The 27343-nt window shown below is 36.6% G+C and overlaps 1 protein-coding gene across 1 annotated transcript in view; it reads left to right on the top strand.

The window, feature by feature from the left end:
* Window positions 1-27343, top strand: part of ADAMTSL3 (ADAMTS like 3) — a 177678-nt gene that overhangs the window by 19355 nt on the left and 130980 nt on the right. The window contains exon 2 of the mRNA XM_005148730.3: window positions 9531-9650. Within this exon, the coding sequence (XP_005148787.2) occupies window positions 9531-9650 (120 nt within the window). The remainder of the gene's footprint in view (window positions 1-9530; window positions 9651-27343) is intronic.

The raw sequence follows: 27343 nt of genomic DNA, 5'->3' as shown, positions 1-27343 counted from the left end.
ATTTACGGTAGCAGAGCAATTCCTTGCATTTCATCTACCTGTTCAGTTCATGATAAACACTATGCTGTTGCTGATGACAACATTGCATAAACATTTTGCAATGAAGAAAAATTACTAGTGCTAGGGCAGGCTTTTTTTGGGGGCTGAATACTTGCCAATTTTCCCCTGCCACCTGAATCAGAAGCAGATGTACTGAGATTGAGGGCAGGGAGAAAATATCCTGTCATTAGCAATGAAAGGCATGGCAGTGGCCTGCAGTGTATGATAGAGTCACTGTTCAGCCTTCCCCACGTTACAGAGATTTGTTTATAATTACATTTCTGCACATCTTCAATGTCAAGATATTCAGAAATTAGCTCTGAAGTATATAGCCATTTAAGATTATTTTTTTCCCCTTAAGTGCTGTGGTTTTAATACCATTCCATTGCCCCACACATTTCCCTTCTTTGTGTTTTCATTATGCAACAGGAATTCTCTTAAAAATCTGGATCTGCCACTAGTTCTAGCAGGTGTTTGGCTTCTGAGTGTCAGAGTTTTTTTCCTTATGCAGCTCATGGATGAGAATTTCACTGCCCTTAGGCGCAATTTCAACTGAAGTATATGAAAAGCATGTTACTATGTCAGTTCAAATTATATCACTGTTAAAGAAAAAACTCAAAAGGAAATTAAATATAAATAATCACACTAACATAACATAATATTAATAACATTAAGGTTATAATTTAAATGAAAAGGATCAGGAAAATCTGAGTCAGGAGTCCCATGTCATTCTTAGCCAGACTCTCCTGAGAGCAGCCATTGTAAAATGAGGATAATGACAACTTTGAGTCATTTGGGATAGTATATAAGAACTAAGTTTATATTCTGACTCTGTGTAATACACTGTATAGCAACTAAGTATTGTGTAAAGTCCTGTATCCTACTTTCATCATTAACCAGTTTATCTGATAATGGCTAACATTTCTTTTTCCCCAGTATCCAACAATGTGCTGTTTCTGTCCTATTAAACTGTCTCTAGCTTGACCCATGGTTTTTACCTTTTTCCCAATTCTCTCCCTCATCCCACTGTCAGACAGGTGAGTGATTGTCTCTGTGGTGTTTAGCTGCCTGCTGGGCTAAGGCACAATACAGGGCTCTAAAAACAAATATTATAGGTTATCCTGGTTTCTTTGCTAAGTATTTTTGTAGCTTGTATTTTCTATGGAGATCATAGAAACCTTCAGTGAATGAGAGTTCCATGAGAACATACTTCAATACTGCTTGATTTATGACAAGGGCTTGACTTATGACAAGAAATTTTCCAATTATTAAGTTACTAAATATAGAATAAAAAGAGGGTTTTGTTTGGAAGTGGAACATATGATGACAAAAGGGATAAAAAAAATCCTTGTTAATGACTTTAGTCACCTACGTCTGTCTTGCTTGCAAGACTTTAAAGAAGTTTTAATTAAATAGTATTTTCTGTCTCATTTGCAGATTAGTTTTACAAGATATCCCTTCCCTTTCACTGAGGCACAGAGGAGTGTTCATCAAGAGGATTTTAGTAAAACTTCAGTCTTTAAAACAAAAAAGTGGAAACATTCCCCAAGCACTCCCCTTTCCCCCAAAACACCAAGCCTCAGATTTTACAGGTAGAATCTTCCTTCACCATTCAAAACTGTTGTTAGAATTTCACTTTATAAGACATAAATAAAGATAAATTGTTGAACCAAGACCCTTATATGAAATACATAAACAAGTAAAGAAACAGCAATCTGCTGTGCATACAGGAGATATGAGTTCAAGGATGAATTCCCTTCCACACAGCAGGTACAGTCCTTCCTCCCCACACTGCCAGCTTCCCTCAGCCTTTCAGCACTGATGCCACTGGCATCCTGAATACAGCCTCTTGGCATCCCTAAGGAGACAGAAAATAGATATCCCACTATGCTGGGAATACAAGTAGTATCAGCCCTGGGGCAGAAAAACAGAAGATGGGGATTAAAATTACTGGATTTTTTTTTTGTTGGATAGTTTCTTCTATTCCTACTGGTAAATCCATACCTTTGCAAACCTTTTATCTTGTTCTTAGGAATAAGCTTTGTACATTTTGTACGTGAAATTCTCAGTGGTAATCCTAATACCCAGATTTTATATTATGTTTTAGCTATATGCTATAAAATTGCTTTTATGTTGGCTCTAAATATTGTTGTGCCCATTCCCCCAAGGCCAAACTAAAGACTTAGGGAAATAATTGGCTGCTGCATATTTTTAAAGCAGAATTTGATCCGCAGTCACTAACTTTCTGACAATAATTGGACATGAACTGCTCTAGGGTCTTCCCGTCAGAGTGCTGTATTTTTCACCTTGGCTCTCACTTTTGCAAAGCTCAAGAGCATTGAGTATCTAGTGTTATTCACAGTCCTATTAGTAAATGTTATATTGCAACGGATGTTGTCCTGCTGCAGATGTGTTTGGGCCCTGTAAGGATGTCAGTGGGAACTTTGCCATTGATATCACTAGGAGCAACTTCAGTCTGCTAGTACAGTTCATTTAAAGCAAATATTTGACACATCAAATCAATCCTCTGGAAAGAGAGTAGAGTCTGCCTAACATTGAGTTTAGGAGCAGCTTCATTGGAAGAAGGAAAACTCAGGGGTTCATATTTCTTTTGGAAATATGAAACAGAGTTGATATTTAAGCTGGGTTTTGAAACTAAATGAGGTTTTGGCTAAATACTACTACAGCCTTTCAGTAAGAAGTTTAATCTTTTAGCCAGACCAAAGTAAGGAAAACCATAAGTAGCTACTGATAAATATCCAAAAACTAATCACTAGTACAAATTCCTGAAGGTACAGAAAAAGATTTTCAAAGTGTGTTGATCTGTCTGCAGATCAAGCTATGCCAAAGAAAATGTATTTACATTTATTCAAGAACAAATTTGGTAGAAATGTCCTTTTGAAAAGACTGAAAGATAGTATCTTAAAACCCAAATGATCTCTATTATTCTTCTTGTGTTCAGTGTTGGCTTTAATTTGTACAAATTTACAGCATGAAGAAAGGCTTGGTCTGAGCACTCTTGTTCTGATGAAAGGATCTTGAGCATATTTATCAGTGGAATGATTCCTAGTGCTTGAATGAGCACAGGATGGGCTTCATTTGAGCAGTAGAAATGATGTAGGCAGTTGCTATCTTGCACTTGTAAATATGACTGCAGTTATAGCTTAAATTCAGTTTACAATCATAGACACTATTCAAGCAATAGCTGAACTTTGAGTTTCTTAGTTGCTTGCTAACAGCATTTTACTTTGTCATAAACAGGCTTATATAAAATACTTCTGAATTCTTTTGCTTATCTTTGTATGTATCTTCAAATTAGAGTCATGTTTACCCAAGTTTGTTTTATTTCTATGTGTTCGAAACGGGTCTAAATTGAGAGATGAGAGAAAAATCATTAGATTTGGGCTTAAATAAAATATGTCAGAAGTTTGCCTTTAACTAATACAGAGCATATGTCGTGTGAAAAAGCAATACTTGAGGGACACTTGAGTTCTCCCTGTGGAAGAAGTTTTGATTCGGTCTTTCAGGTTGTGTTGGCATCTCACCTGTATCTTCCCTGATGAAATCTGAGACCTGTGTTCAGTGTTTGAGGGTTCTTTTACAGAGAAGTTTGTCTTTCATCAGTTGAGCTGAGTCCTTTTTTGGTTTTTGTTGGTTTGTTTTTTTTTTTTATTTTAGAAGGATGACGTTTATAGTTTAATTCTGGTTTGAAATGCTGGCCTCTTAGTTTAATATTAATAATTAAATAATTGGCCTGGTCTCCAGAAATACTGAGCTGCTGGCAGCCTCTGTGGAAATTCAGTTCACTTGCTGGGTCTTTAAATGTTTGAGTGTCTAGCATTAGTAAGCTGTTTCTGTAAATCTTGGCCATGGCAAAAGCTAATACTGCTAGGTATTTATTTATAAAGATTGCTTGCTCTGGAGATATCTGAAGTTCTGAATTGTTAATGTGACCTCGTTTACCTGCTTATGCACTTCATGTTTTGATGAAGCTTGAGTGCTATGCTCTATCTAATATTTTTGTGCTGGAGTCCTTGAAAATCCATTCAGCTGAATGGCTACTTAGCTGGTATATTACTTCCCTGGGGCATAGATCATATGCTACAGCAGCTTAGTAGACAGATATTTAACTTGAGTTAAATGAGAAGGCACACATTTGGGTATATGATTGGACTTGCCGTGCATATTAATCTGACAAGCATGTATTTACAAGTTGTTAAGAGTACAGATAGTTTTTCCCACTTTACCTGTTTTCCCCATCTCTTTTTTTAAAACAGTGATTTTTGGAAGCTAATGCTCTCAAGACCCTGCCCAATTTTCCCTTTTCAGCAAGAACTAATCAAAGAGCCACAAAAATATGGGAAGCAAACTGCCTTCACTGTGCTGGTCTGTTTTTTATAGAATTTACTTTGGGTAGGATAGTGCAGTTGTGCATATACATGTAAAGCTTTAGGTGACTGGACCTTTATCCTTTGTCTGCTTCTCTTCAAAAATAAGATATTGGGCAGTTTCAGGAAGTGTGGTGTTTTGTCATCTTTGCCATTTAAAATAAATAATTCTGAAGTTTTAATCTTTTTCATTACACAAAAGAGTTTGTTCTCATCATGCTCTCAATTTTAGCAAGAACACAGGTTTAGACAGGGAATGACTGATTTAAATCTAGATAATGCTGATTTGCATTAAGAAGTATACATAAGAGCATAGTTCTTATTCTTAATGTGGTTCTTGGTGCCAATAAACTCTAAAATTAAAAATTCCTCTCTACCTGAAAGATAAGTGTTTGATTTCTAACTATGTTCAACTCACTTGAGATATTCCATCTGCTTTCTCATCTTCTTGACCTTTACTACTCAGGCTTAGCAGAAAACTCACTTTCTAAAACTGTTGCTGTTTATATATAACTATGGAATGATTATGGTGATTAAATAGAATAGTGACTTGTTATTATGAGGTCCAGTTGAACTTTTTCATAGCCTTTGTATCAAGTGATCCCTTAGGATTGTACACTAAGTTACATTTTTTAATTTATCTGGAATTACAATAGCAGTTTAAATCCTTGGATGAAATTGTGAATCTGTTACTTGGAAGGAATGATGGATGATTGATATTTGTAATTTTCAGTCATAGGGCAGCTCTACATTTTAGTGATTGCTCTGATTCAGTAATTACAAATGAATTGGATGGCAATAGTTAATATGAATCCTGGCTATTAAGGAAAAAAAAAGAGCAGTTGCAGTAATTTGCATGGTGGTTTCAGGCTCTGCTAAATGGGATTCCTTTTTGGTCAAACTGAACTAGAAGATGTACCCCAGCAGCACACCTGCTGTGCTTTGGTCACTGAGAGATACACAGCCCGTAGGAGCTAGCTGAAAGTAAGTCCTTCACCTTAAAATATGCTTTATGTGGGCATCTGGTCATGCACACTATTTTTGTCTGCAGATTCTGCTTGGCCACGCTACTTGCTAATGTCAGCATTGGCTGGGAAGCACTCAGTAATCATCCCTCTTTCAGTAATATAATAAAATATAGAATACCCAAATCCAGCAACTTCAACTCGGGCAGATGCTTCTAGTCAGAGTAGCATATAGAGCAGTGAAACTGGGCAGCAGTAAAAATGACAATGTGAAACTCTCAGCGGAAGGAGATCAAAAATCCAGAAACTTGGATATAAGCTATTCGTGTTGTCTTCTGCAATTGAAAGTGGGAGAGTTATTTAGTCTTTAAGCACTCAGGTGGGGAGTGAGGAAGCAATTGCAACCTGAGATCAAAGCTGTGCTTGCAGCATAAGCCTTTGAATATGAACAGAGCCATTTTACACTTCCCAGAACCTACATACGTTATCTGCTTATCAGGATAGTTCTTGCTCACATAGGTGGAATGATGTAGCATGGAAGACATATATTGGTTTTTTTTGTTTCTGACTAATGAGTTACATGTTTTGATTAACCAATGCCTGGAAAGATTATCAAACACTGATCTGTTTCCAGCTTCTAAATTTTCTCCTTTGTCATACTTCCTTGCTCCCTGATATATTCATTTTAAAGAATTTTATACAGTGATTATTATTATATCTTGTTTGGCTACATTGTCATCTTCTGCTGTCTTCATATGCTTAAGATCATCATAAAAACTGTTTTAAAATGCCTGTTCTAAATCTTAAGTGTACTTGTTTAACTTAATGTTTAACTTAAAGCTATTAACATTAAACTGGCCATTAAACAGACTTACAACACTAGCATGAAATATAATTGTTTTCTGAAACTTGCACTTGTAGTCTAGTTTAAAACATGAATTTATATCAGATTAGCTAAATCATTCAGAGATGATCCCAAATATACTATAAAATCAGAGATTGTTGAAATTTGAGTCATGTTTAAGCAAAAATGCCCATAGAAATATAAAGGAATGTTGGTAGATTCCTCAGTAGGGAATAAAGTGAACTAAGGGCAAACAGTGCATTTTGTGTTCAGTATGAATGAAAGCGCATTGGACCTGTACAGCTTATTTGAAGGTACCTGTATCTGGAGGGAAAATATGTTTTTCTGCTACTTTGTTAAGTCAATACAAAAGAGTTCTTTGAACATTTGAATCTATTTTTTTAACTGTACTTATTGATTTGGGTTGTTCATTAGCTGTAATTGCTTGGCTTCAACATTGGTTTGCCAGGATAATTTGTTCATAATGTGTTCTCAGTAGATTTTTATTTTTCATTAAATGCTTTGCTGGATTCTTCCTTACTTTAGTTATATGGGGTAGGTAGCAGTACCTATTGCTGTAGTTAGCAGATCAGTTTCCACTGTAACCTCCTGTGTAACCTTATAAAACGTTCATAGTTTACATTAAATTTTTCCATACTTGGAAGCCAGGTTTTGCTTGCCTTAATCTAGCAAGCATTCTTCTACTTTTCCAGTGGCTAGCTGCTCATTAGCTTGTAATATGAAAATTGAAGTGTTTGAGAGAAGCCCTTAGTTTTTCATGTCATATTTATTACATTGTTATTTCAGCTTCAAAAGTTGGCATTTCTTCTATTCAAAGCATAATACTGATGAATGTCCAAAGACTTTCTATTTTAAATATTTAGCTTATGAAGATGAGGAACACAAGCAAGTTAATCACTGCATATCCTACTGACAAATTTGTTTATGGGAATTTAGGCAACAATGTGATATATACATTTATCTAAGAAGTGTTCTGGCTTATTTGGATACTCTTCTCTCTGTAGGTTGGGCAGCTCTTTCAAAACTATTGTTATAAATTGCTAGCACTTAACACTATTCTTTTCCAAAGTATTTTACAAATATAAACTAAACTTAACAATACACCATTAATGTGTGTCAGTTGGTGTTGTAATTGTGGTTTACACCTGGGGGCACTGAGGTAGAAAAGTACTTTAACACAGGCCACCCGAGATTTAAAGTGCATATCTCTTATCCATTAGTCCTGTGCTGAAATCATAGGATTACATCATTGCCATATTCCCTCACATAGGATCTATCGATAGCCCAGAGAAACCAGTGGGGAAAAATGCCAGATTATGTCAGCCAGTTTCTTGTCTGGGTTATACTTAACATGTCAAGGTTTGCATTGGTTGCAGCCAGCTTGGATACAGTAAGAAGCATAACTGTGGCCCTCACTAGCTTTATGGGGAATTTGTTATCAAATGTAGATTTATTCTTCTTATTTTATGATTTAATTCTGCATAAAAAGTCATTTGGCTAAAGTGTGCAAGTGAGACCAGTGCTGCAATAGGCTTTATAGAAATGTCATGGTGACATGAACATGAATTGCTCTTATGCAGGCCTGATGAAAAAATCCTCTTTCAAATCTTGTTCAGTTTTGCAAGCTAAAATACAACCTTTTACCCTAGTCTAGACATGTCCTTTGCAACATATTTCTAGTCTATATGAAGACTGCTTGATTTGAAACAAGGATGTTAATCTAATGCTGTCAGGAATGATGGGGTTTACAGCCTGAGAAGCTGACAGCTTCTTTTGCAGAACAGAGTAAGTAAAAGCAATGTAAGGTTCTCTGGACCCGCATTTCGAATGACATGTCATCTGCTTTTTATGAGATAAGTTGTGAGCTTCAGAAAGTGAACTTACTGCAAGAGAGAAACTGCAGAAGGTCCTGCCTTCCTTTTCCACCACAAACTGCTTAAACTATGTGGATTACTTTTGAACTCTCTAGTTATCTGGCACTGAGATTACACACCTATATTTGGTACAGTTGTAGCCAACAGTCTGGAAAGTGGTTGATGGAAACTGCTAGCTTTCATGTAAAATTACTATATATATGTCAAAATATAACAAACAATTTAATGAAACCCTATTTATTAAATTGAATCATTGGGAAATGTCCAGCAGAAACTTGTACATTTCAGGCCTAGTTTTCTTTCCTGAAAGGCTGCAACCTTTTGGAAGGTAATTTTCATCTCTTTGCTTTTTCCACTCTCTCCCAACACAGCTGGACTCAATATTCTGCATTCAGAAGATAATTGCTTATTTTACCCAGTATGCAAACCAATTAGCTTCCCAGGGTAAAGTTACAGTGTAGCAGGAATTATGATGTAAGAGTCTGTGCAGTACCTTTACTACTTATCTGGGATGCTTTAGATGTACAGTGTAATGAGAGAGTGTTCAACCAGCATGTTCAACATGTCTAGCACATATCAGGTGTGTTATGATTACTGAACATGCATAGATCAGTTAAGCAAAAGCCATTTGTCTAATAAGGGCTCAGGTGTCAGACAGCCCAGCTGGAGGTACTGATGCCTGGTCTGACACAATTAGCTCCTCTGTAGCTCAAAATGAGCCCTTCCTTTCCCAGTATGACTTTTGCTCTCCACCAATTGTGAATAGCATACAGCACTGATAAGACCACTGCCTGGTGTTTGGTCCAGCCATTCCCTGCTCCCTTCTGATTTCTTCTTTGCAGTAATATCTTCCTGCAAGATCTGAAAATAATTCATTGTCATGGTTTCATTGACTACCCTACTTTGAGGAGGGTGGACTAGATGAGCTTTCAAGATGTCTTCCAGGCTGAGTTATTCTGTGGTTTTGTCTTTGTATTTTCCCGTAAGAATAACTGCACTGTATTTAACCAAAACGCTGTTACCTGCAGCAGCCAGCAACTGTCCAGTGAAGAGTATAAAGAAAAAGAAACTGTAGCTTAATGTTGCTTTCCAGTGAAGTTTTCAGTGTCTTTCAGCAGTGGTGGTTGATAAACCAGAGATGGTATCTTTGTTTAATAGAGGATTCTGCTATTTGAAGCATCTGTGTTGGTTTTGGACCCCTGTAAGCATTTGGCATATCCTTGTCAGAGACCTCTGTAGCCAAATATGCACCCAGAAATCCTGTGCCTGAAAACACAGCCCTCCCCCCCCAAAAAAAAATATTCAAGTCTAATCTCTGTAGTTATATGCATAGAGGCTTTCTTAAATTTTGACTTGTGTTTGCAGTAGCTGTAATGTGACCTTTCTGAATCTCTTACAGACGAGAGCAGAGCAGTCCCAAGGTGCATACTTCTTGCCTGAGTTTGCACTTTCTCCACAGGGGAGTTTTCTTGAGGATACCACGGGGGAACAATTCCTCACGTACCGTTATGATGACCAGGTCAGTATGCCACATGTGAAAATGATAAATTCTCACATTCGTGTAACCCTGAGGTATACATTACTGGGAAACAAACTAAGGTACAAAGTGTGTATTGTCTTTTGAAGGCTCATCAAATTCGTAGCAAATTGAATAACACATTACATGAAATGAAAATCAAGGCACATATTTGTAGAACACCACTTATATTAATGGGATGCAGGAGAACAACAATGTTTAGTGATGTGTTAATAGTTTTTATAGTTAGTCTGTAAAATATGTAGGATTAGAGGTGGTTGTCCTTTCTGTGAATTGTTTGAGCTATCCTAAATTGTATTATTTCATAGATTAATCAGTACAAGGCAGATCTTGCATTTCCCAGCCTGTGAAAAGTACACCATGTTTTGGTAGTTCATGAAGTTTTCAGAGGGGAAGGTTGAGTGAATCATAAAGAAACAAATGCAAAGTGTAATAATGGATGAAGCAGAGTGTTTAGAAAGCAACAAATTATGTAATTTAAAGTTAAAGATCTTTAATGCTTTCTCCAGACCCATTATGTTAAATGTGGAATATAAATACAAATGTAAAGAAAGCAACATGAAAGAAATGCTGTTAATCTTGGCAAAAGATCTAAAGTAAACCTAGGAAATGTGTGGCATGCTGTGGAAATTTACTCATAACACAATGTGTTCCAGAAGTCAGTTGAACTTCACATCAAAACAGTCTGAATTACATTCATAGACACAGTACATTTCTTAAGAGGAGAGAATTTGTTAGGAAACGTTCCCTGTAAAAATGAGAGAGGAGACAAGCTTGCCCTGAAGTCACAAGGTATGCAAGTCAGGTGATTGGCAGCTTTATTTTGAAAGATGGTCTCCTTCCAGGAGAAATGCAGTTTGCTCACCACTGATCTAAAGAGAGAAGAGAGCTGAGATGAGTTTATTAAAGCTTTAGGCTGAGTATCTTTTTAGGAAGAAAAAAGGAATCAGAAAAGATCAAATAGGAAGCAGGCTGAGCTACTGTAATTTATGTGAATTTATTTTAAATATACATACAATACTTCATGCTTTTGCTCCCCTATAGGATTTTGATTATCAACAGAAAAGGTACTTATCTAAGATGTCTCCTCAAACAAACACCTGGGAAGGCAATAACTTACAGGACAATAAAATGCAGGTGCAACTCAGGCTGTATTTAATGACAGTAGTTGAAAAACACTATAAAAGTTATACACTTTGATCAATACAGTTTCCACTAAATGGAGCACATTTTAGAGAAGATGATAAATCCAAACAGGGAATAGTCTAAGTCTCTGAATAGACTGTTTGGAATATGTGAATGACAGCTGATTAAAAAACAAAATCCCCCTCTCCAAACCCCCTCAAATACCAGCACTGGCCTATACTGAAGCCAAGCTTAATTCAGCTTTGAAGCCTGCTCTATTTAGCAAATAATATAAATTAAATTTGAATTCTTGAGACTGAAAGGGGTGCTAAAACATCAGATTGTTGAAAATAAAAACAACTGTATAAGTAGCAGTTTCTTTTGAAAGGAAGCTCTGTCCTTAAGCATTATTTATTAAAAATCTACACACCTTGAATGCAGATGGGAACTGTTCTACATCTCCAGTTTACCTTCCAGTGAGTAAACCAAGAATTCTTTGGTAAATATAAAGACAATTCTCCTTGACATTCCAGGACATTAATCATAAGTTTGTAATAAGGTACAGTTATAATTTACTTATGTTTTTGCTGAAATGTTCATACGAAACTAACTTCTATAATGTGGTCAAACCAAGCTTTGAAGTGTTGTGTGTTTTCTTGTTGTCTGTGTTTCATTCTACTCTTTCATATGACATTTACTATATGAATGGAAGGAAGTCTTAAACCAGAGGGTTCAATTCACTTTCTATCCTCCCCACTGTGAATGAGTGTTGGCCTGCGGGAAATATATTCCTTTCTTTTTCCTGAACACCAGAATTGTTCTGTGGACATACCTAACACAGTCTTGGTGTTCCTGTACGTTCTAAGATCCATTCGTTTATTTGAAAATTGGAAAAGTGAAATAACCTTGTGCACTTGATGCCAGCAAAACAAGAGAAGTCTTGTCTGATACACTGTGAAAATCACCCTCCCTTTGTATTCCTGGAAGGGAGCAGAACAGATTAAGGGATGAGAGCTTCCTAAGACTTTGGCATAGGGGTGGGAGAAGAGGGTGGGTCACAACCTCTGTTCTTTTGGCTAACCAACAAGATGTTGAGAACCTTGCAGGAAAAGTGTTCCTTCCTTATATTTTCCCCTTGCACTCTTCCTCATACCCAGGCCAATAAAATTTCCAACTTGTTGGGATAGATGGATATTATTTTTATATATCATCATCATCGTCGTCATGATCCAAGATTAGTTCCTTTACATCCTCCAAACACAGGAATGTTTCAAAGGGGTTTTCTTTGGCTGTTGTGTGTGATATTTTTCAAGCGGGGAGCCAGTTTAATCAGGATCATTCATTCCTTTGTTAGTAAGTAATCTCAGTAAAATAGAACTAGCTGTTACTTAAATATTCAAAAGTATTTGCTATCTGAAAAGACAAGCTTACAGTTTGAAATGGAAGATGAGTAAATATTAATGGGAACACACTGTACTCTGTTTTAGCCCAGCAAAATTACATATGGGTTCATGTTGTACATGCAAGATAGTACATTTTGTTCTGGTTTAGTCTGGCAGAACTGTGCTCTCATTTTTGTACAGGATTGCACTAAACCCTTTGCATATTCAGTTGCTATGTGTGTACTTAAGAATTACATGCAGATGATTTTTTTTTTGTTAGATATTTTCAAAATTCAGTGAATATGTATTTTTCCCCCTCTTTTTGATGGTAGAAGAGAATACCTCGTAAGACCTGATTAAATACTGTCCCCTTTATTCATTGAGGTGACATCTGGATAGGATGTTACATTACAGCTTTGACACATTTACTACTTTATCTTCAGGGAAAAACAGTGATTCAAAGCAAATACTTTTGGGGGCTTCCAAAAACCAGAAACACAGAAATGTTTGCGCTGTGCATTTTCTTATAGCTCCTGCATTGTTCAGCAAGCTATGTCTTGCATCAGCGCATTGAGTACTGCATTGCTAAAATTCTGCTGTGTCAATGTAATTTAAATCTAACTCAGTACCAAAGAGATTTTGATGCATAGCCAAAGACTTCAATTGCCATTAGAAATTTGAGACTGAAAAAAATATGACCCTCTCCTATAATTTTTGAATGAGTTTTAAAATAAATATATAAGTAGTAGCCTGTCCCCCAACTTTGAGATAGAAGTTAAACCTTGCCATGAGGAAAAGTTTCCTGGTTTTCCTTCTGATTTCTTTTGGCTTTTCACCTTTTAATCTACTGTGAGGAATTTTTTTCTTTTCCAGAATACTAGTAGTACTGGAAAGCTTTCTTAAAGAAATAAAATGTTCTTGTTTTCTGACACTTAAGGTATTGCTTCCAAGTATTAAAACCATTCCATATGATGGACCACCAACAAGGACAGCAGTGAAAACTTGGTTGAACTGAATATGCTTGAAGGAGCTTTCCACTTTGACAGGCTGAAAGCGACAGCTCTTGGGTGGGGAAGGAAAGAAATGTGCAAAGTGAGAAGATGTTTGCTTGACCAGTTGGCTTTTTAGATGACCTTGTTTCTTCTAAATGTTATGATGTTTACCAGTTTAAACTCATAACAAGGACCCCTGATTCAGGAATTAGACATATGGAATGATGGAGTCTAATCCTGAGGAAGAAATACAGTTTTAAAAAAAAAATGCAATCAGAGAGTGGTAAATATAGGCATCTTGAAACCACTTGGTAAGTAATTAAAATAATGAAAATGTAGACTTTCAGACTTGAGTGTTTAGTTACACCAGGTAAGGCAGAAACCAGTGAGTTGGTTTACAATTAGTTGTGCAATTTGTAATACACAGACTGAGGCTGTTACAATTCTTTTAATAAGTAAGCTTTCTCTGGCATCAAGTGAATGCCAAACTGGGAGAGTAAATATCCATGATCTGGATGACTTATAAAATGAATGTAGAAATAAACCGATGGAACCTATTATTCCACCTTTATATTTGTAGTCAGCCAGCAGTAAATAGTTGTGTTTGTTGTGTAAGTACATATAAAACAAATTATTACATAGGCACGAATTGTCTTCTGGATCCAGCTGATCTGAAAGCCTTTTTTTCCGCTTATTTTCCACCTGCTTTCCCCAATGCACTTGGTGAAGATTGCCAACCTCCTTGGTTTGCCTCTAGAACTATATGTGATTTGCAGCCTGCTTTTGAGTATCAGCTGCTTGCTGGCTTCTGCTCCTAATCTGAGCCTTTTTATTCCATTGCCAGCTAGTTTGCATGTGAATCACCAGTGAAATGGAGCTAGAAATTTTTGGGCTTGGAGAGGAGTCATGCAAAGGACAAGCTTATTTCAAATTAACACATTAGTGAAGACAAGCTCTAATCCTGAGGAGGGAGTAAATTTTGTGGTTAACGACACACTTGCTACCCAAATACATAAAGCTCCAGTATTCCCCTTCTGAGAAGGAGCCAGAAACTTGTGTTGTGCTGTGACATTATATTTTTGTAGATGCCCTGAAGGATTCAGAACTGTTAAAAAGACTCAACATTTTGAATCTCATTGTCTAGCTCTTCATTTAAAGATTCTCTTTTGAATGGAACAAGCTGTTCTCAAGTGGACATAACTTATTTCAGGCGTTTTTCTTCTACAATGCAAACCTTTCCAAAGTGAACACTCCTGGTGGTATCGTTTGTTTGTTCTGAGAGTGAGCTGATTGATAGACTTAATTACATCTAAGCACCAGAGGTGCAACTGTTAAGACTTGACTACCTAAATTTCAGCATTATGTTAGAAATATTCCCCTTCAGCTGAGTAGGGGACTGACTTGCAGTCCCTATTCAGCCAGTATGCTGATATTAGGATAACACAAATTCCACTGAACCCTGCAAAATCATTCCATTTTCTTAGCTGGACATCTTATGTAAGTAACAAATTACGAGGTCAGGTTTGTGGCACTCCATACTAATCCTACAGATGTTAATAATGAGTTTTAAATCATGTTCAGAGAGTTTAGAGACATGTATTTGTAAGGCTGTGTGAAGGTAAAATGCATCATTTGGTGTTTTCTTGGAAATTCATCTGAAGGTTAAATTAAGTGCTTTTGGTTTCCTTTTTTTAATTTTATATATTTTGTTACTTTTTAATTTGGACCTTTTTATTTTTAAGTTGTGGTTTTGTTGAGTCTTCCCCCCCCCCCCCCCCCCCCCAAATATTACTTGGATAGGGAAATTAGCTCCCTAATAAAGAGAAATGTGTTTCTGATTTGGAATGGGAAGGTGGGGGAAAGGAGGCAGGGATTAAGAGCAAATGAAAACCACTTACAATTTTGCAAAACTACTATTACAGAGACTGGTACTGTGTAAATCAGGCATGATCCTATTCAAACAATACTTTTGTTTGGGCTAATTTTTTGCTGGAAGTGCGTGACTAGCATATGCACAAGTAATTATATCATTAGTGATATATTCGTGTGTGTGATACATTGCACAGTGATCTGACAACTGTTTAAACACACTCTTTCTTATTGGCAAACTGAATAGGTACCTGGCACTTTTAAAAACCACCAACTAACATTTTAAACTCAGGGTTTTGTTGCTCAGAGCAAGCAGTGGAAGTGCTGTGTGCTGTACATTTTCCTTTGTGCACGAAGAATTACAGACTTTCTTGTTTTGTACTACTGCATTAGTCCCAACCCTGCCAAAGGTCTCTGTGTGTAAATCATACATACAGAAGCCAGTAGGTCTTCACCTCTTGCAGGCTAAGTGCCTTCACAGGGAATCTGTAAAAATACAATTTCTGCAGAAAACACACTCTATATCATTTCAATTTGGATCAAATACCTACTATGAGGCTGTAATCCTATTCCACTAAATTCCATGGTAAAACTCATTGGCCTAGATCCTTAGTCCTCCTGTGGCTGTGATAGTACTGGCTTCAGCAGCTGGCAGAGGATTCCCAGGTAGCAGTAGCAGCCCCTCATTTGCAAGGTGTTCCCCCAGAACGATTTCTCAAGGAAGAAAGGAGAATGGCCTTTCATGAATGGCCACCTGAACTAACTTTCAGGTGTTTTCTATTATTCCTTCTCCCCTCGACAGATACTGAAGATGCACAAATGGATGATAAAAGGCTATACAGGGACGCATAAAGGTTTCCGCTCTACGCCTGCTTGGAGCGGTGTTGAAGGCAGCTTGGATGCAGTACGTGACTGAGACCATTGACTTGGGTAGAAAGAAGATTGAGATTAGATTAAATGCCTGTTTGTAGGAATGCAGGAATGATAATCTCAACTATCTTTTCTGCTAATTGAAAACAGAAATTAATTGCTAAAACACATTACTTACTGATACTAATTTCTTCTTTTTTTCTTGGATGCATCTTGTATGTTTATTCAGTTTGAAGTTGGTCTATATGAAAAAAAAAACTTTAATGTTAAAGTGCCTTCTTTTTATAGTGTCTCTGCCATCTACCTTTTTTAGATTGGACTGAAATTTACATCATGTTCAGTATTTCATGTTCTGAGGTTTTCAGTTTAAGAGTTTTACCAAATACATTTTTTTTTTGGTTCCTAGCAATAAATATAAAGTGTGTCCCCTTGAGGAGCAGAAAGAAGGATGTGTACTTGGGCAAATATTCTACTGTATAGTCCTTAACTAATATATTGAACTAATAACACGACACCCGATGAAATGAATTAGCAATATACAGAATAGGCATTCATTTAATGTTCTTTTATCAATACCAGTGATAAATCATGAGATTGTTACAATATAATGTGAATTTACCACTGACCTCCTCATGCCCCCAGTGCACCCCCAGCAGCTGGCACTTGTACTTATCCAAGAATTTTGACGTTGATAAAGGCTTGGCTTCAGACTTCTAAATTAAGCCTCAAAGATCTGGAGGCAGCAGAAATAATCCCACACTTACACAGCTCTGACGCACCTCTGCTCTCATCTATCAATGAGAGTTCCTTGAGATATAGTAGAGAAGTGCTTCTAAATCAGAGATATTTCAAGTATAGTAGGAACTGGAACTGGAAAGCCATTCTTCAGATGTACATGGAAGAGAGGATGTTTTAGGCTGATAAAGCCCAACAATGAGTTAATTTGTTTACACAATGCAAATTAATTTTAGAACTATGCCTTTTCATGGGTCTCAGTCCAGACCAGAACAGATTGCATTAAGTTTTTTCAATAATAAGGTAAATTTATTGAACTTCTCAAGCTGTTCAGTGCTTTTGTTAAGTTTTACACAAATGAGAATACGAAATTGTTGTACTGCTGAAATTTCATGAAGGATGAATGTGATGAATTGGTTTTTTTTTTCTTCTGTGCTGCTTCTGCCACAGATAACATTAAAAGACCCATGAAGGTTTACAGCAGCTTCTCTCTCTTAACATGGAAAGTCTTAGAGCGAAAATGAAAGAATCTTTGGTTTATACTGGCTCTGAAATAACGTTAAAATGCTTGCTTGATGAAATGACTCATTCCATGCAAGGTGTTTCTGATATTGTTTTGCAAGGCAGTGGGTAATTTAAGTAGAAGTTACATTATAGAGCATGTGAATGACTTCCTTGACAGTCATCCTTTCAAGCTTGTCCAGCATGGAAAACAGGTTTAAAGTAGAGGTTGGATGTCACGGCCTTTTTGGTGAAGATATACTAAATTTCTTCCAATTTATAAGCCACTAATGTGAAAGATGCAGTGAAAAGCTGATTTCTTTTAGAAATCTGCAAGGCTTGGCTTCATTTCGAGAAATAGTTAAAATGGTGCTTTATTGTTAGCACTTGCGTAATGAACCTGCCTTGGGACAGCTAAAGAACAACTTTACCACTTCAAACAGTCATTTCATTTTGCACTCTTTCAAAATAACTGTCAGTGTTGTCAGTAAACCTAATTTATATCTAGTGACTATTAGACTTCAAAAGCTATTTGCTCACAAGGAAGAAAGTTACATACATTAATTACTGATTTTGGCAGTAACAGCAAAAATAGTAAATGTAATTTCTTGAGAGAATCACTGCTGACAACTGTATTATTTTCAGAGCTTTCAAAGTGTTACAGGTTGTGATACTGTAAGATCTGAAGCATTTTAAATGCTCCTAATGTGTAACAAACTGTACCAGACTTCACAACTCACATTAATAATGTGCTGTTGATATAATGACAAAATAAGCAGGCTGTCTCTTCTATTTTCCAGCTTTCAGCAACTGTCTTTTCTGATATCTAATTTAATAGAAGTGTGTTTATGTGATGTAGTCAAGTGATCCAGCTGCAGCATGGCCAGAAAGAGATCTCCTTTAGTAACTGGATGCTAAATCTTGATGCTGTTTTATAAACAGCTGTCTCAGTTTGCAAAGGGGAGTTGTGCCCTTATTACTTGGTTGTGTTAGGAGACTGATAAGGTTGTGATTGATGAAAAGGAAGAAGGTCAAACAGCTCTGAACAGAGGAAAATGCTGTTATTTGCTGACTTTGTTACAGAAAGCAGAACTGATTTGGAGGGTAGGTTGTAGGATGTGCAAGAGTGATTGAGCTTCAGGATCAGAGCAAGGCTAGGTAGAAGTAATAATGTGAAAAATATCTTCAGAATCAGCTTGGCTTTAAAAGGAGAAAGAGCATATGCAGATTTGGAGAGAAAGAAGTAGCTGTGATTTCCAACTAAGCGTCTTGGAGTGGTGCATTTGAAGTGTTAGGATGCATGCGTACCTCCCTACCAGTATTGTTGCTTAGCCTAGGCTTGGAAGCTTATTGACACTTGACTTAAGGGTACAGAGGATAACCATGGTTTTCGGTAACAGAACTGGGGGTACTGAAAAACAACAAAGAATTACATGGAATTTGTTAATCATTTTTCATGTTATGAAAAAGTTTATTATTTTTCTTCTCTCTATTATGTATGGAAGTTTTTTGCTTCTCTGTTTAGGCCATAGCCTTAAAAAAATATTGCTTGTTTTTAATCACTTTAAACCATTCCCCCACAGGAAACCACTGTACATTGGATGCAACCTCCAGCACTCGGGATGTCAACAGTTCTTTTTGAATGTCTGAAACTATTTACAGAAATAAATGCTTGCATGTGATTTGAGGCAATGGTTAAAGGTACTCAGAGCTTTGAGTTTAGTGTGGTCTTTGGTAAAGAGTAATGCTGTTCTTAAACATTAGCCTTCAGTACTTGAAGGTACTTGACACAAATTATAGGTCTAAGGTTTTGTGGAATGATGGCAAATCAAGCATTCCTTTTCATTCTCATTTGGCATTTTTTCACCCTTTCTATAGACAGGCAATTGTTAAGCTGGTTCTTGGTCTAGAAGGAGTGGCACTTAGACCTCTGAGAACTGGAAACAATCTGGCATTTTTAATACTCTGAGAGTATAAGACTTAACCTCTTGCTGCTTGAGCTTGTATAATGTAGCTTTATAAAAATATCTTATTGCTAGGGAAATTTTTTACTTGTGTTGCCATGCTATATGATAAAGTAGTTTAGTGCTTTGATATAAGCCTTTCTTCAATTAGCATTTTTATGTTGCATAGGAGAAAAAGGACTTTAAAAAAGGCACCAAATCTTTAGCTGATTTACAGGTTCATGAAGCAGCCTAGAGTATTTGCACATAGGTGAGACAAATTAGTAGTAATATGCTGCTGTATGATATGGGATGTTTTTGCAGTTTTAAAGTAACCATTGGGATATGGTTGCAATTGTAAATACAAGATGATATGTTCTCCTTTACCTGATTATTTAGGCTTTGTTCCAAATCTCATAGTAACTTCCACAGACTTTGGATCAGGTGTCCATTTTTCTAATGCAAAAGGAGATTTGCCATGGATTTCAGGCAGATTAAATTCAGGTACCCCAGAAGAAATACTGTAGAGAGTTTCAGCTAAGGCATTACTGGAAAATGGGATGAATCCTACAAACCACAAACATCAATGCAGCCTTAGTATACTGCAGAGAGACAAGTTCAACATTTTTTTCAAACTTGGTGTCAGAAAGATGTGTGAAGCCTTGCTGTACAGTAAACTTTGTTAATTTGAACCAACTGCTGGCAGACTTGGTGAGGATCATAAGATCACAGATTTTTCTGTGATTTATAGAAGCAAATTTATTCATGCACCACAAATGCTGAAATGAATTCTGTTTTTAAAATATTTGATCTGTTTCATTATGTTTTACTCCAATCACATCACAAGATACTGACAAAATGCGGTTTACTACTCCACTCCCATGCCCAATCTTTGCTGAAAATATGCACATTTGCTTAAATGCAAAGCATATAGGTCAATGATCCTCCTTTGTCTAGGTATGTGTGGCATAAATCTGAAGAAACAAGCTGTGCTCTTTTAGACAGCTCATATAGTGCCTCATAATGTCAATATAACACAGCAAAATACTTCTTTTTGTTATACCATTTGTAAAAAAGAAAAATAAAGACTTACAATATATCAGTTTTACTTACAAGAAGTGTAGTCCATTGGTTTGAATGTTTTCTTGGTGTTATTAATAGGTGATATAAACGACGTTAAAATGCCAGACTATAAACCATGAAATTTTACCACCTTTGAGTTTTGGCTTCAGTGGTAACGGCTTGCATTAGGGTAATACTGAATTCTAATGTATGAATCAGAATTATATCTTAAGTATCTTATTTATGCACTAGGGCTAAGTTTTAAACTTGCCCTGATCTTTTTATTCCTGTCGAAAAAGATTTTGTTCTTTTTGCAGATATTTTTATGCTTTACTATGAACTTGCCAGTTAATGTTCATTCTTCTCCTGCTCCTTCAATATTGAAGCTATAGGATAGTCTGTTTTTCTCATATTTTCAACTCTGCATTCTAATTCATGTGAGGTAAAGAAAAGGAGGACTCTTTGTAAAATACTCTTTACAAAGCGTCCTTTTTCTATGCAGTTAAGTGATTCCCTTTTAATGAAGAGTATTGCCCCAAAATTAATTTTAAAGATTCTTTAGAGTGTTAAAGAGATTATCATACTTCTAAGATATAGTTGGAATTGAAATGATGTCCTGTTTTGCTACATGAGAGACCAAAGTCCTGCATACTGAAGAGAAGTTTTGCTGGCAGCACCACGACGTCTCTGTGTATTAGTTCTACATATGTTTGTTAATATTTTGTTGAGTGTGGATAGAAAATTTGGAACACTCTCTGAAGAAGATAGGGTAGATGCACATACCTTAGAGTCTGTAAGCCCAAACATTTATGCACATGCATAACTTAATTCTTGTGAGGACTCCCATCTACGTCAGTGAACTACCCACATAAGTAAAGATGCACATGTGCAAGAGTGTTGGCAGGATCAGGGCCTTGTTTTCAGCCCTGTTCTTTGAAATTCCTGTAGGACCCCAAAGAGAGAGCACCTCTTGGGAAGATCTGAGCATCTTCTCTTCTTATTACAGTCAGTGGAAGTTGAAATCATTTGTGTAGTGCAATGGGGCCAGCAGGTCTTTCTCTTTTATAGCTCATATGCATACTGATTTAATAACTCCCATTACCCAGTGTTGTCATAAAGCTTACCATGAATTGCAATCAGTCTAGTTTACATTTTAAACATTTTTTTTCTTAAATGAGGGGCTTGAAACCGTTTTTGCAGATTGGTGACATCAGAAGATTTTCCAACTTAATGAAAAAATCCAAATGACCACGTAATATTTTCAAAGAACAGACTGATGGAGGCTGGCCTGTTGTCAGAAAAATAGGGTATGAATTAACTTTGCTATGTTATGATTTAATTTAAAATTAACTTACGGTTTGTTGACAACATTCATATTTCATAGAATAGGTGTAGGGTGCAAGTTTTCTGTATTTCCTACCATGAAGAAAAAAACCCATTAACTCTGACATCTGTTTTTAGCACTTTGCTTCATATTTTTGGATGAATGCCTGGCAAAAGCTGGAAAGCGACTAAGAAATCAACCAAAGATGGCCTAAGGGCCTGTTCCCAGCTGGTACGACATCTGGAATGTTATATATAGTGGATAAATTCAGAGTTGTAGTTTAATAAGATTGGTATTCAAGCATTCGGCCTACAGCAAAGGAAAGGACAGTGAAACTGATAGCATGCGTGCTGCATAATATGTCAAGGTGTCTGAAATATAATTTGCAGGGTTTTCACTTTCATTTTGGCAGATTCTCTATGCTTATGCATAAACTTTCATCTAGTATTGTTTTGAACCCATCCAAAATAAAGGGTGAAGTTATATCAGTATTATATCCAAAATCTTATCTTTTCACTGAGCTTAGGGTATGTCTGGGTTTCTTTCTTTTTTCTTAGGAAAAAAGTGCTAAAAACAGATTTTTATGAGCTGACTAGAAATAACTTAAGCTGCTACCTTTGAAAAGTTTAAGTATAAGCAGTCTTTTACAGTGAAGATTTTACAGAATCATAAATTATTCAGGAAACTGGACTTGTGCTGTATGGAACTACGCTTGCACTACTTAATGCCTCAAAGTCTTGTCTTTTAATATTTAGGATTCAGTTAATCTTCCAACTGTCTAATCTCCAAACTGTAATTAAATGTGTTGCTAGATAAGCCCAAAAACATTGCAGGCGGGGATCAGTGGAGATCCACACGCTTACAACACCTCTGAGTGTCGTAATGCTAGGTCACAAAAATACAGGGAATGATTTCTATTTGCAATCCTGTAACTATACTAATCAGTGTGCTTGCAAGTCCCTCTACCTTTGCATCACCTTTTTGTGTCCCAGTATAAGGTGAGCATTTGCATATGTTTTGCACTGCAGCTCAGAAAAGGATGTAGTCTGTATATCTAGTTCTGTAATGGGCAAATCAGTTGGTGTGACTGGGGCCAGCCATGGTGCAAGGCTGCAGCTGAAGAGAGTTTGCTGAAACATTTCTGCGTGGGTCTGTGCCATTCTGCACATGATCGCTGTTTTACAGCACTATGGTCTGTCTCCAGTCTGCATCTTCCCTCTATGATGCTGCAGCAGGGGGGAGTCTGTGAAACTCCACTCCTAATACGTAAGTCACAGGACTGTGGCAAGGGAGTGTGAAATGGAGGAGGCTATAGGGTGTGAAATGTGTCAGGGCTGTAATTGATGGAGAAAGGTGTAATGTAAGGTCTTATTCTTTTTTTTTTTTTTTTTTTTAAGGACTTGCTTGATAATTCATCAGCCCACTGTGTTATTTCCACAGTATTTATTACTATGCAAGATCTTGTAGGTGAAGACAAGGCACTTGGATATGATTTGGCAGGGGACCAACAGAGTCTAGGAGGAGATGGACCTAGAGTAGGAGGAGAGATGACTTTTGCAGCTGTACTGTGCTAGTGGTTTAGATTTGGAGGGCCAGATCTGAAATGACTGCAGCTGACAAGGAGAAAGCTGATTTGTCTGCAGGGGAGTGTCACTAATTGCTGTTTAGCTGGTGGGGATGTCAACAAAATCTTATTATTAACTTATGCATGTGGTACAGGTATATGTGCATGTGTAGTGCAGATGAAGCTTAAGAGGCTGAGATCAGGCAAAACAAGGACAGTGTACGTTGTTCATTCCATGGTATTACCAACAAAATAGAATTATTTAGTTGTTACGTAGGAAAACAGGAAAAAATGGTGATTGCCTTTTGAATCTTGTGACTATCTCCTTACCCTTTCTTGTGCTCACCTGAACTTGCTTGGTCTTAGTGAGTTTGGGGACAGCTGGCAAAATCCCCATTAATATCTACTACTTTATTTTGATATAGAATCATAGAATCATAGGCAAATAATAGTAACAAAATCTAATACTAGGTGGTGCTTACAAAGTAACATACTTTAAAAGAGTGGATATTCTTGCAAGAGGAACAAATTCTCCTGTCACAGAATTTGAAGTGATTGCTTCAGCTTTTTTGTCTTCCTTTTTTGGTATCATTGTACTTGTTGTAGTATCTGTCATTACAGTACTTGCAGTACTGTACATTACAGTAGTGCTCTACAGAGATCATGCCAACATGCTCACTTCTCACTTTTCTCTGTGTAGATTGGTTATAGAATATTTACAGTTGACTCAAGGTTCTTCAGACTGAATATCTTCATATTATTTTGCCTTTGGAGTTTCTACCATTGTCTGTTTTATCTTAGCCCTTCCCCAATTCTCTCTTCTGCCCAGATAGACTGGGTTGCCTGCTTTGTCTCCAAGCGCTGTAGTAGTCTAATGGGTCTTTTTGATCTCAAAGACAGCTGTTTTTCTACTAGGATAATTTTATTTATTATAAATAATGCATGTTTAGAACAACAAAGTAACACAAATATTACTCTAAGGTGTAATATGATAACACCACAGTCTTAACACTGTAACAAAATCAGTGTGTGATTTTTACAGTAACATTGCTTAGTCTCACAGTGTTATTTGTGAATTTAGAAGTGATATAATCTGATGAAAACAAACGTATCAACAAAAAATAGCGGGACTTGAAATGGGGGGGAGGGCTCCAACTGATAACTTTAATCCTAAGACTGCTAGTGTTTTTCATAAGCATTTGTGTTTGGGGTCTGATCCTGTGCTAACAGTGCAGAACAAACTTGCTGTGTCCCTGTTATCTGTGCAGCAAGAGATTATGTGAATTAAGTTAAACCATATGGAGTAGATATTAGTTTACATAAATAGGGCAGATATAGTTGGAGGAGTACTTGCAGACTGAAGATGAAGGATGTGGTTGGTTCTTGATTGGAATTTAATAATCATGTTAAAACAGCTGTACGCTTTCTAGAAGAAATCAATGGTTATTGTTGACACTTTATCTATTGAAAACCATTTTGTATAAAATTTTATGACATATTATACTTTGGATATGAAATATTAGTGCCAGGAACAGAAGGATTTACTCTTCCATACACAACTCCCTAGGTAGATTTTTTAGTAAATAAGTTACACAATGCAATATGAATATAGTGTTTCTATGTCTAAATAGTTTGGCCCTACAATGACAGAACATGGTTATGTATGCCCCTTCATATTCATTGCACACACTTATCTAGATGCTGCTATTTTGAAGTGAAATCACTGTCTTGTTTATTAAGGAATACATGTTAAGGAATATGTGTGTTACTAGCAATCACGTAAAACCACTTTTGAATGGGATTTTACCAGGGTATGTGCACTCTTGTCTTCATGAGTTGATTATTACTAATTATAATTCAAAAAGGTGGCAAAATTCATAGAACTTCAACACAGTCATATTATGGGGAATGTGATAAGAATTTCTTATAGAACTTTGAAAGAACTGCATATGAAACCATAGCTCTGATAGCAGACTTTTTTAACAAGTCTATCAAAACAAGGGTGGTACCATGTGGCTAAGGAATAGCTAATGTAGTACTTATATATATGGAAGGGAGAGAGCCAGGAAACTATGAGTGTGGCTGTCTGATCTTAAGTGTATAAGACTTTGGAAATTTTTTTTGAGGAAGGAATAATTAATAACATAAAGGTAAATGGAAAACTGTAGAAAATTCATTTATCTGGAAGATCAAACCTATCCAACTCATTTTATACCTTTCTTCAATCAGATATTTTTTCCTTAAATGAGACCAATAAAAATCTCCTTTATCTGGACTTTATAAAGCTGTTTGATATAATGCCATACTGGAAATTAACTTAGAGGAGTTGCAGTCTGGTGTGTGAAGTGGAAATGAATAAGGAATGGGAGAGGAAGATAATAACTGACTGCTGAAAGAGAAATACTAGCCTAGAGAAAGGTTACACACAAAGGCACTCTGGGACTAGAACTGCTTAATGTTTCATTAATGACTTGGACAAAAAAAGATTAACATTGAGCTCATTACACTTTATGATAAGATAAAGTTGGGAGGAACTGTCAACACAGATGAGAATGAGAACAATACAGTAGTAACTGGATGACCTAAAAGATGTGAGTAATAAAACAAAATGCATTGTCATGCACACCATGAAAAAATAATTCTTGGAGCTAAGGAAACAAGGCAATGTAGAAGTAAATTCTAACTTACTAGTGCTGCTACAGTCTAATATGGAAAATAATATTCAGAAAAAAAGAGAAAGTTTATCAATGTGATTAGGGAATTAGCAGCTTATTTTATAACAGATTTCTTTTATACTGGCTAAAGAAAGGTGTTGATGATGCATGATTGCTGCCTGTCATTGCGTGAGGGTAGAAAAGAAGTAGCAGTATTTAAAGACACTGAGCACACCAGTAAGTGTGTTGACCTCTAGTTAATCTTACTATGGAAACTAGAGGGAGGGTTTCTAGCCATCTTGTGAGAAATATTCTGAAGTAGCTTCCCAACAGGAGTACTGAGAGGGGGAACAGATTTGCATGTTTCATCATGGAAATGCAAGGCTGCTGCAAATCTGTATTTGGAGCCTCAGGAGCTCCCTTCCAGAACTGCATTTTTTGGAGTACCAGCTGTGGGAAAAACATGTGTCATGCTAGTCATGCACACATATTTGAGTTGTGTAACATGTTGGCAGACAGAAGTGGTATCTCTTCAGTGTTCAGCCAGTTTGTGCATATGTTATTTTGTGTACTTTAATAAATATTTAGTAACTAATGAATGAAATTGACAGCAGATTCAGGGACATTATTCAGTGGGTATTACTTGCTGAAGTACTTGTGCCTTGCTTGGTCATATTTTTCTCCGTATCACAATAAATTTTTTTTTTAGCAACTTTTACAGTTATTAATCTTTGTTTAAAATAAAATTCCTTCCATTAACCCAAAATTTCATAGATGACATAAAGAGATGAAGAAAATTTCCAGCCATTTTTTTCCAACGAGCAGTAATGCATATGCATCCATATACTGTTCCAGTTGGTTTGGCAATAGCACTGTACTCATTGATGGTTGGGAACCTGTGGAGGGGCAGGAACCTGTCTATGGTCAGGAACCCATCAATGGTCTAGAACCCATCAGGGGGCAGGTACCTGTCCACTGTTTAGAACCCATCGGGGGCTAGGTACCCAATGATGGTTGGGAACCCATCGGGGGGCGGGAACCCACTCGGGGTAGGATCTCTTTGGGGGGGGGGGAGCTTACACTGGGATGGTTCCTGCTGTTTTAAGCATTGTCCAAAGGATATATTTCCCTAAATGAAAATTTCTTCAAACTATTAATTTTCTGTGTGACAGTGAAGGTATCAATTACTTTCTGTTATTGCCTCTATGGAACAGGAAATGTTAATGAAACTCAACTTCTGAACCTCCTGATTGGTAAATTCTTGGCCACCGTGTTGAAAGATCACTGTTGCAGATCAAGAAAATGTTCTGTTTTACTCTTTAAAGGTCACACATAAGACACAAAAATAGGTGAGCAATAAAAAGGGAAGGTATTTGGGAATGTGTAATGTATTAAAATTTAATACCAGTTGTCAATAAGAATGATATGACAGATCTACCTGCTTCTTTTGTCCATCTCTTCTTTTGTCTGTTCTTAAGTTTTCTGCTTAAAGATCTAATCCAAAACAACTGAAACAAAAACTTTGAGATTTCACTGTGGGAATTGTTCTACTGACTTCAATAAGTCTCATTTTAAATCATGAAACAGTTGGGGGTTTTGGGAATTTTTTTTTCTTTTACATAAAGATGTGATATTTTATAGCTCCCATGTTGGA

The sequence above is a fragment of the Melopsittacus undulatus genome, chromosome 9 (assembly GCF_012275295.1).
Source record: "Melopsittacus undulatus isolate bMelUnd1 chromosome 9, bMelUnd1.mat.Z, whole genome shotgun sequence".
Lineage (NCBI taxonomy): Eukaryota > Metazoa > Chordata > Aves > Psittaciformes > Psittaculidae > Melopsittacus > Melopsittacus undulatus.
This window is presented reverse-complemented; position numbering and strand designations above follow the sequence as displayed.